This window comes from Balearica regulorum, chromosome 11, assembly GCF_011004875.1.
Source record: "Balearica regulorum gibbericeps isolate bBalReg1 chromosome 11, bBalReg1.pri, whole genome shotgun sequence".
Lineage (NCBI taxonomy): Eukaryota > Metazoa > Chordata > Aves > Gruiformes > Gruidae > Balearica > Balearica regulorum.
Window position 1 is genome coordinate 23494048 of NC_046194.1, and position 16311 is coordinate 23510358.

At 59.4% G+C, this 16311-nt stretch overlaps 1 protein-coding gene across 3 annotated transcripts; it reads right to left on the bottom strand.

The window, feature by feature from the left end:
* Positions 1-1009: 1009 nt before the first annotated feature.
* Positions 1010-14043, bottom strand: SPRY3 (sprouty RTK signaling antagonist 3). Of its 3 annotated transcripts, none has more exons than XM_075763771.1 (2): positions 13945-14043; positions 1010-7966 (listed from the first exon to the last, which is right to left on the bottom strand). In XM_075763771.1, exon 2 carries the CDS (start codon positions 7917-7919, stop codon positions 6999-7001), a length of 921 nt encoding a protein of 306 aa, XP_075619886.1. In that variant the 5' UTR covers positions 7920-7966; positions 13945-14043; the 3' UTR covers positions 1010-6998. The 3 variants fall into 3 exon arrangements, with proteins under 3 accessions (XP_075619886.1, XP_075619884.1, XP_075619885.1); XM_075763769.1 differs by lacking the exon at positions 13945-14043 and adding an exon at positions 12212-12371; XM_075763770.1 differs by lacking the exon at positions 13945-14043 and adding an exon at positions 11806-12183.
* Between the last annotated feature and the right edge of the window lie 2268 nt (positions 14044-16311).

Sequence of the window (16311 nt, forward strand, 5' to 3'; positions counted from 1 at the left end):
AGCATCGGAACACATTTTGGAAAGCATGTACCAGCAACGGTACAAACAGGACTCCAAGACCAGTAAAACAACCTGAGAAAAGGCTTTATGGGGAAAGACACGGAGAATGCGTGTTTTTAATTAAGCGCCAAGGTTGAGAGGGCTCTTGAGCACAGGTCTAGCCTAGCAACACCATCCTACGAAAGGACCCTTGCAGCGAGAGGAAAAAGGTTCAGCCAGACTCAAGGGCTAGAAGCTGAAGCCAACAAATTCACATGGGGATACGGGAGGTGCCACTAACCACGGGATTCATTAGCCACCGAATCGGTGCGGAGGGACTTCATGCTCTGGAAGTGCTTGAATAAAGATCCGCCGACTTTGTGAGAGAAGAGCTTTAGGCACCCTTGTAGAAGTAGAAGTAGAAGTAGAAGACACCCTTGAGCCAAGAAGAAGTTACTGGGCCCTGTGCCTGCAGAAGTGCACCGAACACTGGCGGGTGATATGCACGGGGAGAGCAGAGGCACCAGCCTGATCCAGCAACTGCTGGTGCTTTGGCCCAGATTCATCCTTTTGGGGCTAAACACAGCACCGAGGTACCTTCTGCAGCTGGTGGGGAGAGACAGCCGTGCCCCAACTGCAGTTCCTCCTGCAGATCTCCATCGCCCTGTGGCATCACCCCATCTCTCCTGGCAGCAGAAGAAGCTTTCGGAATGTGTTGAAATCTCTGTGGAGTGACTGAAATCCCCCAAACCTCAGGAACTTCTTACCTCAGTCCCTCCCTATTTGCTCCTTCCTTAAGGATCTGGGACAGTTGCAGCAGGGAAGCTCACACTGAGATTTTTGAGGTTTTCCTTAAGCATCAGGGGAGGGCTACCAGGGGAGATCTCATGGAGATAGAAACGATGCCCCCAACACCCAGTCCGTGCCAGCGCAAGCCCAGCCACCCAGCACCCCACAGCCAGTACGAGCCCTGCCGAAGCAGGAGTCTGAGTCATGCCCCGGCCATCAGGAAGACAAGAATGAGACCACGTTCAAAATTAATATATATTTTTATTGAATAGTTGCTCTAAGTGGGCTTGTGAAGCCACCCATAGAATTACTTCTTTCATCTCAGCAGTGATTCAGTAACATTTATTAGCTTTGCAAGAGAAGAAAACCAAACAGAAGAGGGTGCATTAAAATAAATAGGTTTTTTTTTCTTATCTTTAAAATAAACTTTTCAAATAAATACTTTGGGTTTTTTTATTTTTTTCCCTTAAAAGGTACAAGAGTATTGTCAAAAAACAGCCATCAGGTTATAAACATATATTATACCTTATAGAAAGGAACCCAAATAAAGACAGCTGGGGGAGGGACCTCTTTATACACTGTACAGAATGCCTTTGTACCAATTAAACAGAGAATTAGAGGCTTCGGTTCTTGGTACGAGACTCTCCTTTGAAGCCCAGGGTGATCCGTCTTCTAAGGAGAACTTTGTGCTGAGGACACCCGGGGAAGCAGGAGCCCGCGGCAGCCGCAGCCGGTCCGCAGAGCATCGCGAAGGATGGGCAGGGGGGCAAAGGCAGGGCAAGGGGCTCCCATGGGGCAGAGCACGGGCAAGGCAGGGACTGGCTCCAGGATGACCACACACCTCTCGGCTGATGCTGCCGTTGGGACAGAGGGTGTGAGAAACCTCCTCTCCCAGTGCCCAGGCCAGCTGACCAGGGTGGTTTTGGTCCTGCTCATGCTGAAGCCCTTTGGGATGCTGCAGGAAGGTGCAGCAGGAGAGAGACCCAGCGAGAGACCTCGCACTGCTTCCCCTCACCCCGCACTCGCACGTTCGCTCTGCCCCGCGGAGGTGTGTCACCTCTTCCCATCCGTCCCGCGTCCCTCCTGCCTGCAGCCCCCCTGGAGATTCAGCCCTCAGGGGATTCTTCTGCAACATCACCCCAAGCAGGACAACAGATCCCACCTGCGCAAGCAGGGAGAAAGACTTTGCAAGAGATCCCGATGCTCACTGAGAAACACCCCGAAGCAGACTGAGCCCAAAGAGATCACAGCTCCAGTTTGGCCCACATGGACCAGATGCCGACCAGCAGCACCAAGTGCTGCAAGCATCCCGCAGGTCTGGGCTCCGCGGGCTCCGTGAAGGAGACAAGCCTGAACTGGATCCTATTCAAGACCAAGAATGGGCTTTGGGGCGGGGGTACATCCCTTATCTACTTTCTTCACATGCCGATCACTAAAAGTTAAACCTCCTGATATTTGAAGACCTCCCAGCTTTCTCCAGCCTCGAAACACCCAAGGGCGAGAGACAGAACAAACTAACAAAGCGGGTGCTGGAAACAGCAAGTTTGGGGCATGGTGTGCTCCTTCCCCGTGCAGCCCAGCCGTGCAAAGCTTGCAGCAGCTCCTCTCACCCCTCCGCTCATCCCTCTTTATTGCACTAAAGCAGCCGCTCACAAACCGTAATTCTGAGCTTTGGCATCTTTTGGTTGATGACGCTTCCCCACCAGTCTTTGGGTTCACACATGGGGATGGGGGAAAGCGAACTCAATGGGATTTTATGGGAATCTGAGAGTCCCAAAGAGCTTCCTCCCTATTCTTTGAGGTACTTGGCTGGCACCGAGATTTCTCAGGGACGAGTGGACAGCAGTCCAAGGACCACTTCTGCCCTTCCACCAGGAGGTTTGGGAGAGTTGGGATGGAAGGGAGACTCCACCTCAGTCCCCAGTGACCCCCCCCTACCAGTGCTGGGACTGACCACACGTTTGCCAGTAGGGAAGGAGGGGAGCAGGACCAAGGGAAGCCTTGGAGAAAGCAAGCACCAGTGGGAGCTCATGCGTGGACGGAGCTTTGGAGGTCTGGGTGGGAAGAGGAGGCTCCTGAATGGGGAACAGAGCGGGGGGAGCTCAGGTCCTGCTCAGTAGCTCCTGCCTCCTGCTCCTTTGGCACCTGACTCTCCCTTTCCGTGTCTAAATCTGCCCTAAATCTGCATGTTTCCTGGCAAAGGAGCCCACAACAGGTAGAGACACACAACACAGAGCAACGTTCCCTCGCAAAGCAGATCCATCCTTGTCAACTCACAGGGGTGCAGGGAAAACGGAGGACTCAACATGCGACTCTCCCAGAAGAAAACCAAAAAGACACGTCAGGACAGAGAGAAACCCAAACTGCCGGGACAAGCAGCTGCAAACAAACATCTGGAGCAGATGTTATCTGACTCATTACAGGGTGGGGCAGGAAAGGGGCTCACAACCCCAACCAAAATTGGAGTCCTCTCTGCAGGGAAACCAAACTATCTGGCAGCCGGAGGTGGGGAGGGAGCAGGATGGATCTGGTCTGAAGATGTTAGGAAAAGCTCAGGAAAGAAACCACAATCGGAGGCTCCCCGCAGCCTTCCTGACACCAGATGAGCTCAGTGAACCATGAGCTGGCCTCCTCGGAGAGCTTTTGGCAAGTCCCGACCTGTCCTTTCTGCTGAGAGCAAGGAGTGGGAGCTCGCTGAGGGCCCCCCAGACGGGGTGGGAGGCGGGAACCCCACGTGAAGCCACCGACGAGCGGGGTGGGGGCCAACACCTCTGCACTCCTCTAGCCCATGCGGCTGCAAGGCTGGGATGTGGCTTTGCCCTCAGCGCAGTCAAACCAAAGCCTTGCGCTGGTCTGAGAGCGCTCAGCACCCATCCGGGGTTCTCCTCCTCCCCAATTCCCTCCTACGCGCCCCGTATTTCGTAAAATACATCTGGCGGGTTTGTCATTTCTTGGAGATGAGAGACATCCAAGAGACCTGGAGGGACGACTCAGCCCTGCACCCGGGCGATGGCACGATTCCCCGGTAGAAATGGGACTTCTGCACTGACCCAGAAAAAGCCCATTAGGTAGAAGGCTACTGGCAGGCATCCTGGCCTCCTACCAGCTACTGAAGGTAAATATGCTGCAATAGTAGTGCAAGGGCTCCGCCTCGCCGTGCTAGTGCCAAGCCAAACTGGCTCTGGGGAGCTGGGATGTGGACAACCATCTTCTCATCCTACAGCTCCAGCACCTGGGGGAGGTCACCCCGTGCTTGCATGACTTCGGAGGCTGTGAAAATGATGAAGCCTCACATGTTGAGTCATTCCACCATCAGGAGAGGAAGCAATGAATTGCAAAGATACAGAGGTGGTAACTAAATTTACAAGTAGGATCCATTTAAAAAAAGGAGGAGAAAAAAAAAAAATCAAAGTAGAGCAAGTTGGAAAATTCTGTTCATTAGTTTTCTTTAAAAAGTTTCAATGAACTCTTTCACATTCCCATTCAAGTGAGACAGTTCCTCAAATCCTCAGTGAAAAAGGGACCATTTTTCCCTAAAAAAGTTTGACATTTTTTAGGAATGAAGGAGTTTAATCAGCACCAATAGAAAAGTGAACCGAGTGTTCAAAAGGAAGGGTGCCTCTTGGTGGAAGTCTCTCCCCCCAGCATCGCTTGGAAGTAGGGAGCCAAGCAACTATTGGCATATGGATAAATATGTTCGCAGTATATTTTATAACTGCTGCCACAGAGACACGGACCGATCTTATGGGGGTACACGGACCTACGGGGCATGCTCTGAGAAGGGCGTTGCCTTGAAACCCAAGCGATTTCAGAGCCTGGCCTCAGAGGATGTGCAAACTGCACAGGCGCAGCCCTCTCCCGTCCGAATGCCGGGAGATCCCGACTGTAACCCAGAGCATCGTCCTGAATTCCCACAGCTTATGGGAGCAGGCTCTCCATCTTTGGCCAGAGGAAGCACCTCTCAACGCCCACCCCTCCAGGTGAAATCAGGGTGAGGATTTCGGTCAGGTCCGCAACGTGCCCCAGGCACAAACTTCCCACCAGGGATGGGATTCATCTCCCCGTCCACAGGAACCACAAGTTCAACGTTTGGGTCCCATTTGGGTCAAGGGAAACAGGCACCACCAGAACACAATCTAATGAATAATGTTTTCAAGCAGGATGAATCACTCTCTGGAACCGCTTTTCTCTGCGACAGAGGGAGCTTGGATCAGCTGCGATTTTTAGATAGCACATGTATGGAAAGAGGAATCCCATCGTGAGAGCCTACCTCCTGCCTCCCCCCACAGCCAGCACTAAATCTCACCCTCTCTCTGCAAAGCAGACACCCCCCCCAGGACAATCTGTAAACCTCCCTTTCCCCCCCTCTCCCGACTACCTAGGAACTAAAGGTCTGGGATTAGCAATAAACAGACTGGGAAATCATCTTCCAGCATGTGCAAGTGCACCAGGAAGCCAAACCTCGCACCTGGCACCATTCACAGCAGTATCGTGAATATTATTAGTAATAGACCTAGCCATCCTAACGTTATATTTATATATACAAAAATAGATCCACAGAACTCTACGCAAAGAGGTGGCGGAGGGAAGGGACGAGCCCTGGACAGCGGGGTCTTGGAGGAAGCCAAGGGACGTGTTGCATATATTTCTCCGGAGGAACCATTCGCTTCCCTCTGCGCTCACACACCTCGGAGGAGGGACAGGCGGGCAGAGCCGAGCCCTGGGACACCATCCCGGCTCCAAACTGCCCTGACCGATGCCAGCAGGGTCACAACTGAGAGCCGGCGCCGCACGCTTGCAAGAGGAGATGGGGCTGAGTCCAGGACCGGGAGGAACTCCCCGCAACCGTAGGGTTTGGCTTATCATCATCACAGCAAGTAAACCATGCAGCCCTGACCCCCACCCAGATTTCCTTCTGGTCTGCAGACGGTCCAGCCCCAGGGCTTGGTTCGGACCCATCTCCAGTTTGCCGCCGGCGTCTGCTGTTGCAGAATACCCTTCAGCAGCACCGGCAGGGCTTGCTTGCCAGGGCGACGCTGGTGTCGGCGTGACACGCCGGGGCGGGCAAGGAAAGCGAGGTGAGGATGCAAAGGCAGCTTCTGCAGGGAGGGAAGGTCAGGCTCCCATCTTTCGACACCCCCTTCTGCTCTCTGCTTCCCTCCAGCCCAAAGCAGGAGCTGCAGAAGTCCCCAGGAGCGGTGCTAGTTGACACAAGAGCAGTGCGAGGGGCAGCTGTTGGCAGTTGTGTTTGGGGTGGTTTGGTTTTGGTTTGTTTTTTTTTTTTAAAGTGAATTCAGTGCTGGTGGAAGGTACCAGATCGGGGGCTCGAGCACGGAGCCGGTGCCTGTGGCATCTGCTCGGTGGTGGGGTGGAGCTGGGCAGCAGCTCCCATCCCGCCAGGGTTTGTGCTCTGGAGGCAGTCCTTCAAGGCATTGAGAAATGAATGGCAATTTCAAACCAGCTTCTTGTTCTCAGCCAAATCCCAGAGGGGACCTTTCCCTCGCTGCAGTCGGGCAGAAGCGAGTGGGCTGGGCTGCCTCCGATAGCTCCTTCCCCTGCCAGAAGGTTTCTAAAGCTTCCCACACCTTCCCTTCCTCTTTGAGACAGAAAAATACGATGCCACCTCATTTTGAAGCTTGCTTGCTTCTCCCAGCAACTCCCAAGCCCAGAGGGAAGCCACTGCCACCGGTGGGACCCCACGGCACCCCGGTGCTTTGGGGAAAGCAGACCTACTGCCATGTGAGAGGAGAGAGACCACCCACGAAAAGTGCTGGAGAGAGAGAGAGAGGAAGAGAGGGAAGGAGGTCTGGCTCCTGGAGGACTCTTGCACAGGGGATGCGTCGACCTGCCTCTTCCCCGCATCGGGAAGGACCACACCGTGGGGCAGCGGCAGGTCCTCAAACCCTCTGAGAGCAGAGTCCAGAGGTGTCGTCCCCCCCCGCCCCGGGTCGCCCTTCCCCACGGGGAAGGGCCATGGAGGGCACCCGCAGCTCTCTGCCTCTCCCGCTCCCTCGCCGGGGTGTGCAAAACCGCCGTTCCCCCACCAGCTGGTCAGCCAGCCGCCTTCCTGCCGGACCGGGGGACCCCCACTTCACCCATCTCGTTCCCGGGAGGTGATGGTGGGCAGGGGGGGAGTGCTGCAGAGCAAAGGGGAGACGAAGGAGAAGGGGGATGGAGGGGAGAGGAGGAGGAGGAAGAGGAGTAAAGCCTGCTTCTCCTCCCCGGGAGGGTCATACCGGCTTATCCAGCGTCTTGGGGAAAGGCGTGCCGCTGGAGGAGGAGATCTTTCTGCAGACCGTGTTGGTGTGGCTCTGGCAGCGGCAGCCGGGTCGTTTCAGACCGTCGTAACCCCGCTGGCAAAGTTTGAGGCACCCCAGGGTAGGAAAGTAGCAGCAGAGGCAGGGCATGAGGAGAGAGAGGAAGCTCATGGCAGCCCAGCGGGCGCAGCAGGACCCCGGCCCGCAGGAGCAGGGGTCGTCGGCGCAGGTGTCCTCGTCGTCGGTGGAGCAGTGGTAGAAGAGACCCTTGACGCAGCAGAGGCAAGTCCCGTAGTCGAGGAGGCTCTCGGGGGAGCAGAGGCAGCGCTGGTTGCAGAGCCAGCAGGAGGGCAGGCTGCGGGCGGCCGTGCAGCGGGCACACTTGCATCGCCCGCACTCCTCGCAGATGAAGAGGTGGCCGGTGTGGAGGGTGGGCTTCTCCGCCACCCCCTTCAGCGGCGATTCCTCCGGTTTCAGCTCGCCGGCCCGGGGCTGCGTCCGGATGAGGGAGTGCCCGGAGTGGGAAGGCGTGAGGCTGCTCAGGAGGCGCTGGTCGGAGGCGGTGGTGCTTTGGGAGACGGAGCTGGCTGTGCTGGAATGGCTCATGTGCTGCTGCAGAGGTGGCATCTGGTGCTGTTGGCTGTGGCTGCGGTGCAGGTCCTGGAAGGTGGAAGACACCAGGCGGTCCTGGGACCACTCTTGCTTGTGCGGTGGCTGCGACAGGGACGGGTTGGAGCGGGCTTGCTGGAAGCAGATGGCCGGTCTCTCCACGTAGTTGTTGCTGGCACGGATGGAGCGGATTTGGTCGATGGACAGGACCTGCTGGAAGTCCTCAGCGGGTGGGTCCATCGTCTCGTCACAGCTGAGTTCAGCCACACTGGAAGAGAGCTGCATTTCCAGGAGCGAGGAGACCCTGCGGCATCAGGGCACATCTAAAAATCCTAAAGGATGGGGCAGGAAGACAGAGAAAACATTTGGGTTACATTTTATAATGGATCCATCCATACAAAGCAGGAAGCAAAGACTGGCTGGAGAGCTCCTAACGAAGGTATTTCCAACAACCAGACTCAAAGTACTCCTGTGCCTGGGGAGAGAGGCTGGACACGTCCAGAAAGCAAGGGCTGTAAGATCCGTCCCTTGAAACAGGTGGACACAGCATCTCCCCACACTTTTGACCTTCCCGCATCCTTCCAGAGGATTTCCCGTCCCCTTGCCAGCACTGATGGGCTCCATCTGTCCTCCCTCTCCTTCCCCAGGGGAAAGCGCCGGCCCTCTCTAGAGGAGGGGAAATTTGAAGTTGCGACTTAGCCAGAGCCGGTGACAGAGCTGGGAAGGGCATCTCCTCCGGAGCAGGAGACTCTGTTTTGGGGCTTCCCAGCACTCCCCGCTCAGCATCCCGGTGCGGTACCTCGTACGCGCCCAGGGGCGCCGGGATAGAGGGGAACTGAACGCGTTTAATTTCAGGCGGCATCAGCAATAAATTGCAACTAATGAGACACACGCTCGGCCAGGGACACGCCAAGCCACAGACTCCCCGAGTCCCGGCGCTTCCCGCTGCAGCATCCTGTTTTCCCACGCGCGACCCAGTGACAGCCCAGGAATGAATTTATCCCCGTGAGGAACACCGAGGAGGGCGGGCTTCTCTTTAAGCCCGGCACAAACACAGGGTGAAGCAGGGAAAGCAGACTTTGCATCAGGCAAGCCCCGTCTTGTTCCTTGCAGCGATGCTGCCATGCTGTTCGCCGTCGTTTTCAGGAAATGGCACTTCCCCGAGTCTGCAGCGCTGGCAGCGGCGCCGGCTTTATCCAGAGGGAAGGTCAGGAGCATCCGAGGGCTGTGGGCAGGGAGCACCCCCGTGTCCCACAACTCCCCCCGCCTCATGGCATCAGCACCATCGCCAAAACCTCGGGGCTGCCAGACCCTGCCGCCGGCGTCTGGGTGAAGCCTCTGCGGGGCTGGGGCTGGGCGAGGAGAGGGGGCAGGCAGGAGTGGGTCTGCCACGGAGCCGCAGCTTGGCCCTTAGTAGGGAGGGAGGGAGAAACTTCCCGCTTCTGCTGCCGGCAAAACGGAGCTGCCCAGGAGCACGCAGAGGACGGAAGCCATTCGTTGCATGCCAGCCCCCAGCGAAGAGCTTTCCCCCAGCGCCTCCAGCCCAGATTTCAGCATCGGATACGTGCTTTCCGTGCTCGGCCAACTTCCCCGGGACAAAGCCGTTCTCCTCTGGCAGATCAAACGAGTGATCCCCCAGTGACACAGATACTGTCACGGTGCCCGGGCCCACAGGAAGGCTCCGTTTCGATAGGAAGCTCCCCACCGGCCGTGCACACGGTCAGCAGGCCAGGCGGCCGGCGGCGGCGGAGGCTTTCAAGTAGGTGAGGGGCCACAGGTAGAATCTGCTCATGCAGCAGAGAGAGGCAGAGGGAAGATTGATTTTCATTAGCTAGGCTGACCTTGAAGAGCAGGGAAAAGCAAAGGCAACTTACGTTGACTGTTCAAGCAAGATCTGGCCTCTCCCATCCCCCTTCCCTGGAAAGAAAAGGCAACTGATCTGCTGAGATTTGGGTTTTTTCTGCGCACGGAGCCCACCTGCCACCCCCTCCGTGTGCTCTGAAGTGAGATGCTCGCCCCGTCCAGGGAGATGCAGACGGAGAATGAGTCACTCTCCCAGGACACCCACAATTGGTTTGGACACCAATTTGTGTAACAGAAATATCAAGGTGAATTAGGAGGGCACGGCTGACCCAGGGAAGGCTTTGCGAGCACGGTGCCAGGATGGGAACGGGCCACAGAGGCAAAACACCCTCTTGTGAGCTGTTACGCGCCACCACTGAGCTCCTCACCTGGGAAGGTCTTACTAAAGCACAGGCTGGTGAGCTGGAGCCCTCCGGACCCCTGACGAGACATGACACATCTCAGTCCGCAGCCAGGACCACGCAGAGGGGAGCAGAGAGCAGCCTCGGTGGGTTCCCACACCCCTCATGACCCAGATCCCGTCTTGGGGTGGGATCGTTAGGGGACAATGCTGATTTACACCCAGGGAGGAGCTGCTCGCATCTGGGTGTCCGTCACCTCTAAGATGCGCGCTGAGTACTTGGGCACTGGGACTCGGCCAGCGAGACTCCCGTCAGGTTCCCGTGTGGGATTTAAACCCAGGTGGGACCCAAGGGGAGAGACGGAGGCAGCGGAGGGTCCCGCTGCGATGGAGGCAGCGGAACTGGGAGATGAAGAGCAGCAAAGGGCAGATCCAGTACAGCTACACCCAATCCTCTATGCGAGACCTGGAGCTCAGGAGACACGAGGAGACCCGGGAGCCGTGCCTGGGCAGGAGGAGATGCACCGCGGACACGGCGGGACGAACAGAGCCGCGGGGACAGCAGGCGGAGAGGAGCCGGCAACGGGGCCACGCAGCGTGTTGCAACCCAGACACGCAGGAGCTGGGTCCAGGGGTTGGACACAGCATCCCGGGCGAGACAGGTCCTGGGTGGACCCCCAGCACTCAGCGCTCCTGGGCGTAGGATCTCCAGGCGCAGGGTTAGACACGGACCCAGGCTTGCTGGCGGGGGGGAGGCAAAGCTCCCTCTGGGACCCACGGGGACGTGAGCCTGAGGATCTGTGGGATCCAGCGAGCGGGATGGAGGGGAAGAGGGACTGAATGACCGGAGCTGGGACCCCACTCCGTCCCCCACCCCGGGGGGGGGGAGCCCAGTGCCCCCCACTCGCTCCCAGCCTTCCCAGCTCCAGCCCGATCCGCGGGGCTCCAACCAGTCCACATCCCGGCCCCCACGGGTCTGACCATCCCCGAGCACTGCTGCACCCCTCCCTGCCTACCTGCCCGCCCGGGGGGGACCGGGGCAGCTCGTCCCCAGCCTCCTCCTCCTCCTCCTCCTCCTCACACCCTGCCTGCGAGGCAGGCATGGCAGCCCCGGAAACCGGGCGAGCTTTATGGCCGCCAGCAGCCCCAAACATATAAAGTTCGTGTGATAATGGGCCAGAGGAGGGATCGTAAAAGCAAATGATTTACAGGCCGGCGGTGGCTGCGAGCCGGGGACGGGCTGCACGGGGCGCCCAGGTGGGAGAGAAGGGCTTTTTCCCTCCGGAGGGACCCCCGCACCCTGCGCCGGGTGCTGCGGGGTGGAGCGGGGCGGTGGCGGGAGGCCGATCCCCCCCCACCCCCCAGCCCCGCTCTGCACGCAGCCCACGCGTGGCCCGGATCCGGGCTGCAGCCCCCCCTTGGAACGGACCAGCCGTGTGCTGGCTCCTCCAGCCCTCCGTGCAACACAGCCCACGCGTGGCTCGGAAACGGATCCGTCCCGCAGCCCCCAGCCCCACCGTGCGCACAGCCCACGCGTTTCCAGGACCTCCGAGCACCGCCGTCCACGCGGTCCGATCGCGTCCAGGACGCCTCAGCCCCTCCGTTGACACAACCCACGCGTGACTCTGACCCACACCTAGCCCCCAGCCCCATCGCATACACCCCACGCGTGTCCAGGACCCCCATCCCCGCTGCATGCGCGCGCCCAGGACCCCCAGCTTCATTGCACACTCACAGACCGCGCGCGCCCGGGGACCCGCGTTCCCTCGGCAAACAGCCCACGCGTGTCCAGCACCCCCGCCCCCTCGACACGCACTGCCCACGCGTGTCTACACACACACCCCCCCCTTTCCTCCTCACGCCGCGCACACAGCGGCGGCCCCGGCCCCGGGATCTCCACCCGCGCCTAACCCCGCCGCTCACACCCCACGCGTGTCCCCGTCCCGCAACCGCGCCGGGCGGACTCACCCCGCCGCCGCCTCCTCCGCCGGTCCATCCGCCCGCGGAGCGCCGAGCCCGGCCCCGGGACACCGGCCGGCCCGGAGCGGAGCGGAGCGGAGCGGGGCTGCCTAGGGGCGGCCGGCGGCGGGCATGGACGCGGGGCACCGCCCGCCCCCCCGGCCCCGCAACCGCGCCGTGCTCCGCGCCCCGGGGAGCGGGAGCGGGGCCGGGCCGGGCCGCCCGCGGGGGCAGCGAGGGAGAGCCCGGGAGGGCTGCCCGGCTCCGGGCTGTGAATGCGGGCTGCTCCCCGGCGCTCCTTGTGAATGGGGGCAGCGTGGAGGATGGGAGGGAGGGAGGGATTTATTGCTGCCCGTTAGCATCTCTCCCTCTCTCTGCCGCTCGCCTTCCCGGAGCTGGAGCTCTTAATGCTTACCTAAGTGGCGTCATCCAGCTGAAATTGAATCGGCCCATTAGCGGTCCCCATAGAGCCCCGGGCATCCGCTCCCCAGATAATGACTGCACCGGAGCCGAGCGCAGCGCCGGGGCTGCGGGATGCAGCAGGCACTATTTAAACATTTCCGTCTGCCTCGGGCTCCGCTTCCCCCCCCCCGCCCCCCCCCCGCCTCCCTGCGCCCACCGGGACAGCCCGCCCCGGGGCCCCGCCGCCCCCCAGCCCGTCGTGCCCCCCCTGGGACCGGCCGCGGGGGCCGCGCTGCCTCGGCCCGGGGAGGGGAGCGGGGGGATCATCGGCTCCCGGCGGCGCACGGTGGGCTCGGGTCAGGCTGAGGCGGTGGGCAGGTTGCGTCGGGCTGCAAAGGGCCGCGATGGACTATCGGGGGTCCGTCACCTCGAGCGGATCGCTTGATCCGTACGTCGCCGTGGAACGGGCACGAGCGCCTTCTCCCCCCGCACGCGCCTGTCCAGCTCGACTCGTCCCGGGCGTCTCAGGAGGCATCAGGGGAGCCCAGAGGCCGTCCACCCCGACACCACCAAAACAGTCTCAACCCATGCCTGAATTAGGTCCGGTAATGGAAGCTGAGGGCAGAGAGGCTGGAAAGGGGCTTTTCTGCACCGAGAGCCGCAGAACCAGTCCACACACGCCCCATTCCCCCAGAAACAAAACCCTCAGGCTCGAGGTCCAAACAGGACCTGGACTTTCCATCCCAGACATTTCCCCGAGTCGCCGCGCGCTCCCTCCTGGTGCTGCTTTCTCTAAGGCGGCAACCGCTGCTGGAGCACCACGGATCCTTGCGATACCTCTCGGCCCCGTTTATAAATAAATTGGACCTTGTTCAGCAGTCCCGAAGACACAAGGCCTCTCCTTGATGACACTGGACATTGGCTATGGACCCCACCAGAGCTCCCACCCTCACTTTATTCCTCTCAACACTTCCAGGTTGGTCACCCATCCTCTCTGGTAGCGTTCGCCAGATGAGCGAAGCAGCATTACCAGCTCCGGGAGGGCTCAGAACTTGTCTCCAAGAAGTGATGCTGAAGCCACCAAGCCCTCACCTGCCCCAGCCAGTCCCCGGCAGCGTGGGAGCCCAGTCCCCCAGGGCGGGCAGCTGCCAGAGGCTCGGCCACGCGTTGCTGGTGTGGGCTGCTGGTGGGCAGCACAGGGTCTGGGTGCGTGAGAGCAGGCTGGGGGGGACAGGGAAGAGAAGGACCCTGGATAAGGGCAACCAAACCAGCTCTGCCGCTTGTTGCCCTAACAGATGGGCATCAACCGGGATGATCCCGCTGACCGCAGTGGCTCCCTCCCGGTTGATGCCAGCGGAAGCGCTGGAGTCCTCCCAGCAAGGGCCAGTGCCCCTGCTCCCGCCACGGGGTACCCAGCTGAGCCTTTCCAGGCTCATTTTTAGGCATTTCTAGGCTGAGTGTTTCTCCGTCTCCACAGGATCCCGCCAGAGATGCTCCTCCAGGAGGGGTTTCTCCAGGACGAACGAGTCCCTGACAGCATCCCTCAGCTACAGCTCAACGCTGCATCCCCCTGTGCTCCCGCGAGCCCCTCCTCTTCTCCCCATCGCTCTCAGCTCCCCCTTTAAAGGCGCAGAAAGGATCTGAGTTGCCCAATTCCCGGCGACCGCCAGCTGGCTGTGAGCACCTGACTCCTCAAAGCACGTGTGATGTCCTGCCTTTCTCCCAGCCCAAATCTATCACTCCCACCTCGAGGTGCCGGTGATTCAGGCTTCCCTCCGCTGGCTCACAGCATCCCTAGCGCAGCCTGCGTCGTGCTCAGCCAGCGCTGCTTTATTCCTCACCCGCTGCCGAGGGAGGGCCAAAAAGGCATGAATGCAGAGATACCGAGACAAGTGGGAGGGTGGGAAGCAGAGGGAGAATAGCAGCCTCCTGGTGAGTTATTGACCGCAGCATCTCTGAAGAGGAGGGCTGGGAACCCGAGTGCATTTGCAAAGCAGAAAAGTTTAGAGCCGCTCCCAAAGGAAGGGTCTGGGGCAGAACCTCCGGCAGGTTTTCGGAGGGTTTTTGGCTGTGGGAAGAGGGACGGGGTTCCCTGACGGTGCAGAGCCATGAGATGAGCCGTGTCGGAGGAAGGTGTCAGACTTAGGAGAATCTCTCCCCGCGCGGCGTCTGCAGGAGCGAGCGGCTGCCCCGAACGCGGGATTTAACATCCCCGGGGCCCCAAGCACCGCTGCCTCTGCCCCCTTCGGCCACTACCGGAGCCGACCCCAGCTCCTCTTCACCGGCTCTTTGGACTGATTTCACTCCTCCTCCCGGTTTGGATTCAACACCTTTTAACCCCTCAAACACCCTTGGGGTCCTGTCCAAAGGCACGGGGAGAGAAGCAGCTGCCAGCAGTCCCCTTCGCTGCCCTTATTTTAGGTGCCGTCAGCACATCTCCCGCCTGGGACAGCCGATAGCACCGAGATACGGGTGTTGAGCGGGCAGCACCCCATCCCCGTGTTCCCAACTCCAGCCGAGCCCGCTCAGCCAGTCCTCAGCGCCTGTTGCAGATCTCTGCCTTGGGGGAACCCTCACCCCCGGCAATCCCCGCAGGTCACCAGTGTCCCTCCCTGCTCTGCTCTTTCCGCTCCCCCTGCACATCCCCAACGCTGCAAAAAAAGGTGGGGAGTTACTCGCCTGCCTTCCCCTCCTCAGTAAATGTTTCTCTAGCTACACACACACGTTTCACAGAACCAAAAGAGCTAAACCTGGAGCCTGAAGAACTTAACTGCAATTTTAAAACAACCAGGAGAGCTCGGCACTGTTTTCTAGGCACGTTGTCCAGCCGCCTCCGAGCCTGACCACCGCTGGTCCTGCCTGTGCAGACAGCCGAACAATTAACCGCTGCAAATCAGTCCGGAAACGGGCAGCCGAGAGGAGAATATCCCAGAGCAAGGCTGAAGATGTCTGGTCTCTTCTGATGCTATTAGCCAAGCTTGGGCACAGGGGGAGGGCAAATTCATCTTCAGTTAAAGACGATGCGGGGTGGGGGGGAGAGAAAAAAGAGGAGGGGATAAAGAGAAGATGCGATTCCCCTGATTAAATCAGCCAGAAACAATGAGGTGCTGGTGCCCTCTAATTTTTAGATTCACAGATTTTAGGGCCAGAAGGGACCGTGATGTTCATCTAGCCTGACAGCCTGTATTACGTAAAAGCCACTTGAAGCCAGACAGTGCCACTAGCTTTTTAGAAGCAACAGCAAGCGCTGCGGGACTTATTAAAAGACTGCGACTCTCCTAGGGCGGAGGGACACGCGGCTCCCAACACACGCTTTGCTAAGGAGGAGGCCAGGTACGTCCACCCCGCCGGGCTCCAGCTGAACAGACGGCAGCGCTGGGGAAAGGAAAACATCATTTCCCTTCCGTATCACCGAGTTCCTCTGCCCAGCAAAGAGGGATAAGCAAGCAGGGAAAAAAGCCAGCCCTTCCTTGGGTTTTCCTTTTCAACCTTCCCTACTCCCTGGAAAGAAAAGGCCCCGCAAGGATTCTGGCCCCGAGACGTCTCTTGGCCACTTTGCTGTAAAAACCCCTCCGTTTGCAGTGGTGCAGCCTCGTAGCAATCAGAGCCGAGCCCGAGCCTCCGCGCGAGCCAGATCCTGAGCTCCTCACTCAGCCTGCAGCACCGCGGAGGTGTAGTCATTGACTGCAATGTGAGTTTTCCTCTGAAGATGGAGCCAGGCAGCATAAAACATCAATAAAGAGCTCAGGATGCGTCCCTTTAATGAGATGAGATTGTAACACGCTGACGGAGCTTGCCAGAAGCTGCCCATTCTGTCAGGAGGAGTAGATCCTGCTGGAGAAGTGTTAAGTGGGTCCTGCTGACTCATTGATGCAGATGGCTCCGTCCCCACGCGGACGGCGGTGCTGTCTCAGGGGAGAGCATCCAGCGCCCGGGCTGAGCTGGTACCTGGCGGGTGAACCCAGCCGGAGGGTGAACAGAAAAGCAGACGTATCCCCCCCGCCATGTCCCGTTATATACAGCGAGCGCCAAGCGTTGGGCAAAGCTCGGGGCATCCCGGTGCCTCGAGGGGCTCCCTGTGCTTCCACAGCAGCTCTTCTTCCACAGAAAACA